Source organism: Pimephales promelas, chromosome 8 (assembly GCF_988280905.1).
Source record: "Pimephales promelas chromosome 8, fPimPro1.hap1.1, whole genome shotgun sequence".
Classification (NCBI taxonomy): domain Eukaryota; kingdom Metazoa; phylum Chordata; class Actinopteri; order Cypriniformes; family Leuciscidae; genus Pimephales; species Pimephales promelas.
The window spans coordinates 34,861,181-34,871,963 of record NC_142776.1 but is presented as its reverse complement, the minus strand read 5'-3'; the positions used below and the strand labels follow the sequence as shown (position 1 = coordinate 34,871,963).

Here is a 10,783-nt window from a genome sequence, read left to right as displayed (position 1 = left end):
AGACCCTTATTCATCGTCTGGTGTCGTTTAAAGACATTTGAAGCTGCATCTGAAACTGTTATTAACACTATCTTTCGGACCTTGAACCATCCGGTTCCCATTGAAGTCCATTATATGGAGAAAAATCCTGGAATGTTTTCATCAAAAACCTAAATTTCTTTTCGACTGAGGAAAGAAAGACATGGACATCTTGGATGACATGGGGGTGAGTAAATTATCAGCAAAAGTTTTTTCAAAAGTGAACTAATCCTTTAAAATAGTTAACCATCAGTGTCTATGTGCTTTATAGAAGTTTTTGAAGATATATGTGTTTTGTTTAATAGGCAAGACGCCACATTTTCTGCGGCTGCAGAATGTCGAGGTGAACGTGGGACAGAATGCAACCTTCCAGTGTATTGCTGGAGGCAAATGGTCACAACATGACAAACTCTGGCTACAGGTGAGCTCACACACTTTGTACCTATACAAACATTCACAGACACACCAAACCTGGGCTATGTCTACATTACTCAGGATACATTTGAAACTAGCGTTTACCAAATGTTTCTCATCCACACTGAAACTTGGGAAAGCGGATGCAATTTTCGCAGGACAAAAACGCTCTCAGTGTGTACTGGCCAAAATGAAGAGCAAAACGTTAGTGTGGACAAGGCCCTGGTTTGATGATACATGCTTAACATGTTTTTCTAAATCTCTATGCATCTCGATTATGTGTGTGCGTTGGGAGGTTTTTAACCTTGGTCCTCCTGAGACACATCACTTGAGGAAACTTGATAACCAGTTGGAGATTTTTGTCAGCAAGATTTTTTAGTCAGTGTCTGTGTTCATGAAGTCAAATGACTTTTTCCCTTGGCTGGAGACCTTATGCCTCCATCAATCCTGTGAATAGCTCTAAGACAAGAAGATACGTATAATGCCAGTGTGTTATGAGAGCTTGTGCCTTTGTCTTGATGTGACACCATGGACCATCTTGTAAAATATCTTTTAAACATATTATGTGTGCTTCTTATCAGTTATAAGATTTTGCAAGGATGATCATTGTCCTGTCTTTCAGCAATGGAACGGCAAAGACACGTCTCTCATGGTAACCCGTGTGGTGAACCATCGGCGATTCTCTGCCACCGTTAGCGTAACGGACACGTCACAGCGGAGCACCAGCCGTTACCGCTGCGTGATTCGTTCCGATGGAGGATCTGGTGTGTCCAACTACGCTGAGCTGAGCGTCAAAGGTGCGTATGGACACCTGAAAGCATGTATGCCATTTGTTCTTTCCAAACGGTGATTGGGAATTTGTAATAACAATCCAATTACGTTTGGGGCTATGAAATGTTCTTCTAGTCATATAGTATTTGATATGCTCTTCAGTTGTGAAAGACAATTAAACACATTAAAAGCTATGCAATTCTGTCGGCTGACATGGCTGTATCTAAGGGTGTGTTCACACTTGGCATGTTTGGTTGGATTAAAACGAACCCTGGTGTGATTGCTCTGTTAGTGCGGTTCTTTTGAATAAGTGTGAATCCGAAACTTGTTGTGCACTAAACAAGCGGACCGAGAACACTGAGATTAGTCTCACTCCGCTTACAAACAAACTCTGGTGCGGTTCGAATTAATTATGAGCATAACACAGACCAAAGACATGTAAATAAACCTTGATGTCACAAGATGCGACCCAGATCTCGTCATCTCGCCTTCTCGTCATAATCATGATGTTGCCCGTCACAGTTCAGGACAGACATCAAAACCACGTCTCCTTACAACAGATCTGTGTTTGAGTGTGTGACGGAGGGATTCCTGCCACTGATTGACTCCTTTACACATTTTATAAGCTCTTCACTAGTTCTCAGCTCAGCTGTGTACTCATCTTATGTAGGCTACGAACATACAACGAACACATTTAGCCCAGAACACTGCATTGTTTTTGATTTTCGGTAAGTTATGTAATAAAAAGCAGACCAATTAGGTTATGAACATATCCCTATGCCTTTAGGTTTGGTGTTAAAAACGCCAAAGTTTAGTTTAGCATTTGAAGAGCTCTTTTCCAAAACGCGCTAAACGACATTTTTAAAAAAAATGAGTTCGTCGTGTCATTCTGCTGCGGACAGAACCCTTTCACTGCTCTATCAACGTTTCATGCCGAATCGCTATATTTCCTCGTTTAAAATGTACTGCAAGATACAGTTTCTTTCCAAACCACGATAAGCGCCAGCCCTGTTTTTAGCCTAAACACGATAAATTCTCAAATTCAATGAGCGCTCTACACAATCCAGCACGGCGGCACTCTGAACAGAGGTTTATTATGTTCATTCATTCCTCAAAATGAGTCCTAGTTTTCTAGTCGACTAGTAGTAGATCATTTAAGCCATTTGTATTATCAGTAATCACATATATTGATTTAATTAAATGGGAGAGAAACCATATGAGCGTTTTTAATTGCATATTCCGCATCTCAACGTATGCATAAAGCTTGCCACAAAGAACCGGCAAAAGTAATGATTATGCATGAAACATTTGAATTGTTTATTAATAAACTAGTGTTTTCTGTCAGTGTCAGCAACAAAGATAAAGTTGATGATGCTTACTCGCCATCTTCGCAGTGAACGCGCATAGAGAAACGCATACTTCGAATTAGCCTACATACGCAGAGAGTTGCCAATTTATTTTAGTTTTTAATTGTTTTGTTTAAAAGTAGATATTTAAAGCTTTCTGTAGCTTAGTTCTCAGGCCTGTGTGAGGCAAGCATCGCGGTGTTTCGGTTCATATTATGAGACGCGCTCCGGTTCACCTGCGCGCCTCTGTGTCCTGATTATATTGTCTGATATTTACTTCTAATGTATTAATCCAGTCAATTTGTCGATGAAACATTTATTAAAATGAAGATACAATTTATATGAAACGAAATTTACAAGCTTTCTACAAAACAAAACTTAATAAGTGGTCAAAATCATGTCTGACGCACTCCAAATATTTTCCGATATTGGGCAGCTTTTGAATTTTGATCCTATCTTACTCATCTCATGCGGTTCCCTTTTCATAGCCTACTCAACATAGATGAAATAATAAAAATAAGTAATGTAATATTATTAAAAACAAATGTGAAATGTTTATTTTGTTTTTTTGGTTTTTTTTTTAACTTATATTTAAGCGTCATGCTGCTCCGCTTTGCTCACATGTTATGTAGCCTGTGTGTGTTTGTGCATGTGCTGGAGGGGTGCCCATCCCTTTTTTGAATATCGTTATCATATATTGATCATTTTTAATAATTCGTTTTTTTCATGCATATGTTGAAATTGGTACTATTTGTTTGAGGTTTATTTAGATTTATAGCGTTTTGGAAAAAAATAAAATTAACTTTTAAATTATCATTAACAATATTGTTGTTTGATTTAATAATTATTGTTCAAAATGTTCAGACTGAACCAATAAAACATTTAAACAGGATAATTTGAATATTCACAAAATGTGTGGGTCTAGGTAAAAAATGTAGTTTTCCTGAAAACTATTGAAATGGATTTATAGCGTTTTGGAAAAGAGCTCTTCATTTGTTCATTGCATTTCTTGACAATTTTAATTAATTTACTTTATTCGAAAAATCAAACAGAAACAATTTAAATATATATATATATATATATATATATATATACAGGGCCTGAAATTAACACCCGACCACCTGCCAAATGCGGGTGAATTTTGCTATTGGCGGGTAACATTGTCAATCTACCTGCCACATTGTCAGGTAGCCAATGAGATTTGTGAGTGATTCATTAGGATTTTTACATTTCAACGAAGTCCGCTGTTGCCTTGGACTTTAGCTAAAATGTGACGGCACGTTACTGGGGTAAAGAGGCCAGCTGAAACAAACAGCCAACAAAAAGATGAGGATGAGAAGAAAAGTAAAGAAGACATTTTAATACAAAGTGAACAATCGGTGGCAATGGCAAGGTTCGTGAGCGGCTGATTTATGACAGCGACTGTTGTTTCGGAACGTTCATGCGATCAGAAAGAAGATGAGGCCCTTTTTCTAACTACGTTTTGATGTGCGAGTATTAAACTGTTGGTGAGATGGGATGAGATAATGTAACGCTGCTGACGTAGGTTACAAAGACAGTTGCACAGATGTGTGTGCGTGTGCAACTGTGCATGTTGGGAGTTGGGAACTGGTGAGAAAATGTCCGGTACCCGGTAATTTTACCAGTAACAGTATTAATTTAGTTCATATTAAACGGTTCCTGAACGCTGTAACTAAAAGCTGTTAAGAGTAAGACCTGTCTACGTGACTAAATCCGCCATCAACACAGCCGCGTGTGATTTGTTTACGAGCTGTGGTAGGTCTATCTGTTGAGTATATATCTATATATATATTTTAAATTATGTTCTTAGAGTTATTATTACTTGACAGCACTTAAATGTGTATTCTTACAAGTTAAAGAACAATATTGAGAAATTCCCCTTTTCTTTTTATTTTTTATTTTTTCACGTTTATGAGGCAAAAAAAAAAGGCTGGTAAAAAGTCTCTGTGGCAGGTGAATTTTTAAATCCACCTGCCACAGTGGCCGGTGGCCGAAAAAGTTAACTTTATGCCCTGTATATATATAAGGTATATATATATATATATATATATATATATATATATATATATATATACCTTTTACAATTACATTCTGCATTCTTGTTGTCTGTGTCCTGAAAAACCTATATATTTGCAGAAAGATTTTATGCAAATTACTATAACTCATATGGCCCTGTGTTCAGGGACATTGGCTTACAAATGCTGCCGTACACACACACACACGCACACACACACACACACACACACACACACACAACACAATACAGCACTTAAAACTAGCTTCAGCCATCAGCAGCAGCCAGGATTCCTGAATGGCTACCCGCAAAGTCTTCATTATTTCAGCTAGCACTGCTAATGACTAGTACAGAGGCCTTGATTCTCTGTTTCTTTCTATAATGGGGTAGAGCCTCAGCTTCACTATAGAGACATTGTACCACAGAAATAACAAAAAGTGTTGGTCCGTTTCTGCAAGGCTTGTTAGCGTGTGGTTGTGGTCACTGTACTTGAGAAAATTGCTAGCATCTGTTTGGCTGTAGCTGTACTGTGTGTGATTATTAGCAAGGCCAAAAACACCTTTAGTTGTGCTCTTTAGGGGAGAGCGGGGCACAACCTAACACTTTTTGGTTTTGGCTCAATTAATTAAAAAATAATTAGGTTAGATTAATACTTTTTTTTACACAAGCAACATACACATCTCTGCTACAAATGAACACTTAATGTTACAACTTACCCCATATGCGGGGTTAATTGTAACAGACAGAGGGGTTAGTTATAACACTTGTGTGTAACACACATAATTCAGTACTATTTTATTTGTATAGTTTGATATTGTTTGTGCATCTGTATAGACAGATATCCATACATCCATCCCTCATCCAATCATCCTTCTATTATGGATCAATATCATGGATAGAGACAGAGAAAAGGGCTGCATAGTTTTGCAATAAATAATAATAAATACAATTATAAATATTGTAATTTCAATTAAATTAGATTTGTGTGCGTGGCAGCTGCATGTACAATTATTATTATTATTATTATACAGTAATAATAATAAAACAATTGAGCTTAAAATAAAAATTTAAAGGGTTTATTGCATTAATAACAGGCCATATTTTTAATATAGTACACTAAATTTTAAACATTTTAAATCCCAACATTGTTTGTGAAAGTCTAACAAAGTTAAATGTATACTCAAACCTGAAAAGTTGTGTGGCTCCGTTTTCATTTGATTATCATTGTACACTTGGGGGCTTAGTTGTAACACTCCGTTAGAATTAACCCCGCTGTGTATTACATATTTTAAACCTAGCTAACAGTCGCTAGGAATTGCTGACATGTTTCAAAACGGTGCTATGTTTGAGCCAACAAGACAGTGATTAAGGCAAAATAAAGTTAGATTTGGAAGCGTATACACCCAACTCAGAAACCGAAAAAAACCTATGATGAAAATAATTACTTTCATGGTGTCAAAACACTCTTTGTCCAGTGTCTTCACGAAATATAATCAAAACTTTCCGCAAATTCGCGGGAGATCGTCTTCTGGCAGCAAGAGAAAAATAGCGGAAAGACGGCCGGCTTGATCCTGACGAACTATGTAAACGGTCCGTGTTACATTTAACCCCGCGTTAGGTTGTGCCCCGCGCTCCCCTACCCCTGACAAGCTTTGCCTGGGATTCAAGAATGTCTTAACATATGGCTGTTGGAAAGAAAACAGGAGAAATAGCTCAAATCCAGCAGTTTCTCACGATTTATTTTGGGAAAAGACATGATTAAACCCTTTAATCACTGCAGAGACATCACCGCTAATTGTCTTTAGTCTTTATTAGAAGGTGCTATTATTCATTTCAGATAGCAATAGATTAGTTAAATTGGCTTTTTATAAAGTACTAGAACATCGTTTGGCCAGTAATTCATCTCTTTATTTCTATATAAAGTGTATTTGCAGCACACAATTTGTTTCATGTTGAGTTTCGACTGATATATTAATTTTATTTTAAGTTTAAATGTCAAATTGGTTATATGTGGGCGCTAACTGTGGTCACTAAGCATATTTAATAAGTCTCCCTTTTTAGGAATATGCTAAAATTAATCTATCTGTTCAATAGTCTTTGAACCTAAACGGAGCATTTTGTATTTCTGTGAATTAATGCATAAAAAGCTAACCATGTGTTGATGATATATGTATCAGTGTTTATTCAAATGTATGAATACCAATGAGCTAACTGTAAAAAACTGTAATGTTTAAGGTTGACTGAACAATAATTGGTGGATTTTAGATTTAATTGACTAATCACTTAAAGTGAAGTGTGTAATTGTTGTGGCCCTTGTGAAATTGCACAAACAATGTTTTCAAATAGGTTTCCCAAACCTCTTCTGCCATTAGACAAAACAGATCGTCTCGTCTCTTTGAGAGGACATTTTCTTATAGGCTTCACTTTTGACTGTTCTTGTGTAAGACTGCACATGCACAACTTACTTCCATGTTGTGTGCATGCAGATACTTGTGTATAATTGTCAATGCACATTAAACTCTGACTAAAAGCACCAATCCAAAAAAACCTTTGATTCAGACAGTAAAAGTAAGTTTAAGAACAGAAAAACCTGCATTATAGTTGGAGATGCTGGAGTTCCCAGGTGTGTACCCAGCATGACAGCGAATCTAAAGCTTCTCTTTGCAGATGATTTAGCATTGCTGTTGCTGCTGGAGTGAACACTGCGGGACACTTTCAAGTCCTTTATCTGCTCTCTAAGACCTGGTTGTCCCTGTATCATTTTGGGGAAAAAAAGGAAAATAGAAACGGTAGCTCAAGAACCAACCAAAAACCTCAGCCAAACCACAATCGTCATTCGTTCAATTGCTAATATTAATACCTTGTATAGTAGTTTGCATATACTGTTCACAATATGTTTTAGACTGTATGCGTGATGTGATTCATTATATAGATATAGACTATACCGTTGAATGTTTTTTTTTAAGAAATGTAAACTTTTATTCTGCAAGAATGGATTTATATATAATATAAATGGATTTCTATTCATTAAAGAATCCAGAATCCAGAATCCGTTTTCCTCAAAATGATAAAAACAGCAACTGTTAATAGTAATCAATGTTTTTTGAGCAGCAAATCAGCATTAGAATAATTTATGAAGAACATGTAAGTGACACCGAAGACTAATGATTATAATATAATAAAATAATAAAAAAATAATATAATAATAATATTTCAAAAATATGCCCCCAAACTATTGAACAGTAGTGTTTGATTGGTTATAGCTTTCATGATATGGATTTCGAGTACAAATGGACATAATCTCTTATTTTGGTCGTTTTATGAAGATACACAGTAGAGTTATTCATTAAGCATTTGCAAGAATGCAAATAAGTTCAACACAATATTATCCTGTGATACAATGTTAGGCATGCAGGTAAACTATTCTCAAGGCTGTAGTCAAATCTGTCATTTCAAGTGTTTAAGCAGTGATTGCTTGAATTCCAGATTTTATTAAAGGTCACTAATATGTGAATGAATTGTAAGATTACATTGTATTTTGGAGTAGCTAGTAACAAAGTGTATTTCAAGGATACCTGTGTTAAATTCCGCACTGATTAGCATTTTATAGTAAACCTGATTTATTAAGAATGTGCTTATTAATTAAATATGAACCTAAACAGAAGAACCCGGACAGTGGTTTTATTAGACACTACATCAAACTTATGGTTTATTGATTTTATCAGATGGTTGCAACAACTTGAAATAAGACTGCCATGATCATTAAATATCTACACTGTAAAAAAAATATTGATGGTTTAACTTAAAAAAAGTAAGTAACCTGGTTGACTTCAAATTGTAAGTTCATTGAACTGGAAAAAGTGAGTTAATACAATGAAGGAGATTAATTTAACCATCAGAAACTCAAAATTATATGTTATGTGAACTAAATAAATTATTTAAGTTGATTTGACAAAAGAAAAAAAATGCTGTGATTACTATACTGTTAAAAAATATTGTTGGTTTAACTTAAAAAAGTAAGTAACCTGGTTGCCTTAATTTTAAGTTGACTAAACTGTAAAAAGTGAGTTAATACAATGAAGGAGATTAATTTAACCATCAGAAACTCAAAATAATAAGTTATCTCAACTAAATAAATTATAAAGTATATAATTATAAAAAATTATAAAATATTCTAAAGTTGATTTGACAAAAGAAAATATGTTGTGATAACAAATCTTGAAAATATTTTTTACAGTGTATGATTATTAATTATTATTGCGATAAACAATGTTTCTACCAACTAATAGTATAGTAGTTTAGTATGTGAAATTGTGTACAGAGTATTATCATTTGCATGTATTGGTTATTTTCTGTGACTCATCCAAACATATTTTCTTGGACAGTAATGGCCCATCTTTGTAGTATTTGTGCCTGATTAACATGCCAAATATAGAAGCTAACAGAGGTGTCACTTATAGTGGCTGCATGCATGATTTCTCGAGCGGCATGTTTGTTGCTTTCTTTGCCAGCGTTCAATGCCATCTGGCCTTAGCATGTCCTGGGAGGGGTGTTTCGCGATGGGGCAATATCCCCCAGGCTGCGAGCGCCTCAAGACTTAGAGGTTCCAGTGTCATCCTGGGAATCGGAGGTGTGTGGATGCGTCTGGATATGTGTGTGATTAGGAGAGCCAGCAGAGGGGTGATGGATAACATCGTTTCCCTGGGGAAATGAATAGAGTGCAAAGCAATATGCTGCACTGCACTGGCATGCTAAATGAAATATGCATTAATTAATGCATGCGGTGCCAGGGATTCAGTCCAGGGGGAGAGGGTGAGGGCAGCGTGGATGGCATGAGTGGCACCATTCCAGCCAGACACGGACAATTAATAAAGAGAACTTGCTGGGGGCGTAACTTGCAATGTTAGCTGAGCTGGAAGGGCCAAAAGCTTGACCCGAAGAAATGAAGACTAAGTGGACTTGCAGAAAAATAACACCCTTAATGCAAGATACATTTACTGGAAGTAAAATCATGGCTGTCTCGTTGGCAAAACATTTTTTTTTCTTCTTTTTTTTTTTAGCTAGTTAGCAAATAGTTTTCTTTTCCTTTTTTTGGGACAAATTTCACAACATTTGTTAAATTGGTTTGGCTGTTGTTTTTCTTAACTTTAAAAAAATAAAATAAAATGAAAAAAATAACAAATAAAATAAAAATAAAGTAAAATTATTTTATTAAAATAAATACCTGTTTTTTGAAGAAGTCTCTTACCAAAGTTACTGTAAAAACAGTTATAAAGTGATAAATTATTAAAATTTATAGTAAATGTTTGTTGTAAATGTAATTTATTATTATAATATTATAATTAGTATTACATTTATTATTTGATGGCAAAGACTTCAGTCTTGAGTGTCACGTGATCCTTCAAAAATCAATCTAATATGCTGATTTTCTGCTAAAGATTAGTATAATGCCCGTATAATTTTCAGTGTTGAAAAAGTAAATGAACAGAAAATGTTTTTTTTTGGGGTGAAATATTCCTAACTTTTTTTTTTTTTTTTTTTTTAGAAAATGTAAAAAGAAAAAGATTTCCGTAACATTATAAATGTCTTTACTGTCTGATCAAGTTAAAACCTTTCTTTTAGAAAATAAATATTAATTTCTTACTGTAAAAAACAGCAAGCTTTTGATTGATAGTATCAGAATATATCTGAGTATGTTAACTGGCAAATAGGTTTTGTCTTGTTTTAAGCATAAATCTAAATTTTTCATAATTTTTAATGTGCATTAACATGTCAATCAAGTTTTAAAAGGCAGAGAAACACCATAAAAGACTTTAAGGAACATTGTGGATGAGTTGTATAACTGTTAAGCATCTGACAGAAAGAGAGAGAGAGAGAGAGAGAGAGAGAAGGATGGTGTGTAAATATGAGGATGTGTTTTGGGCAGGTGCCTGAACTGTAAGTACTGGCCATTGCATCCTCAATCCTCCAGAAAGGTGTCAGCCACTGAATGTATGAGTGTGTTTGGAGGCTGAGGAGTAACACACACTGAGAGAGATTAAAACGGTGAGTTTTATAAATGGGGTGCTCACAGAGGGGTGCAGGGGTCATTAATAACCACCGGCTGATGGCAAGGAGAGAGAGAGATCGAGAGAAAGACAGACAGAGTGGTAGTAATGGTGATATGAGGGAATGTTGCTGCTGGTGGTGACCATGGAAA

The 10,783-nt window shown here is 35.5% G+C and overlaps 1 protein-coding gene across 10 annotated transcripts in view; it reads left to right on the top strand.

The window, feature by feature from the left end:
• Positions 1-10,783, top strand: part of ptprt (protein tyrosine phosphatase receptor type T) — a 259,071-nt gene that overhangs the window by 85,399 nt on the left and 162,889 nt on the right. For all 10 annotated transcript variants that reach the window (XM_089134443.1, XM_089134444.1, XM_089134449.1 and 7 more), the window contains 2 exons: positions 324-439; positions 1,055-1,229. In XM_089134443.1, coding sequence (XP_088990569.1) covers positions 324-439; positions 1,055-1,229 — 291 coding nt within the window. The remainder of the gene's footprint in view (positions 1-323; positions 440-1,054; positions 1,230-10,783) is intronic.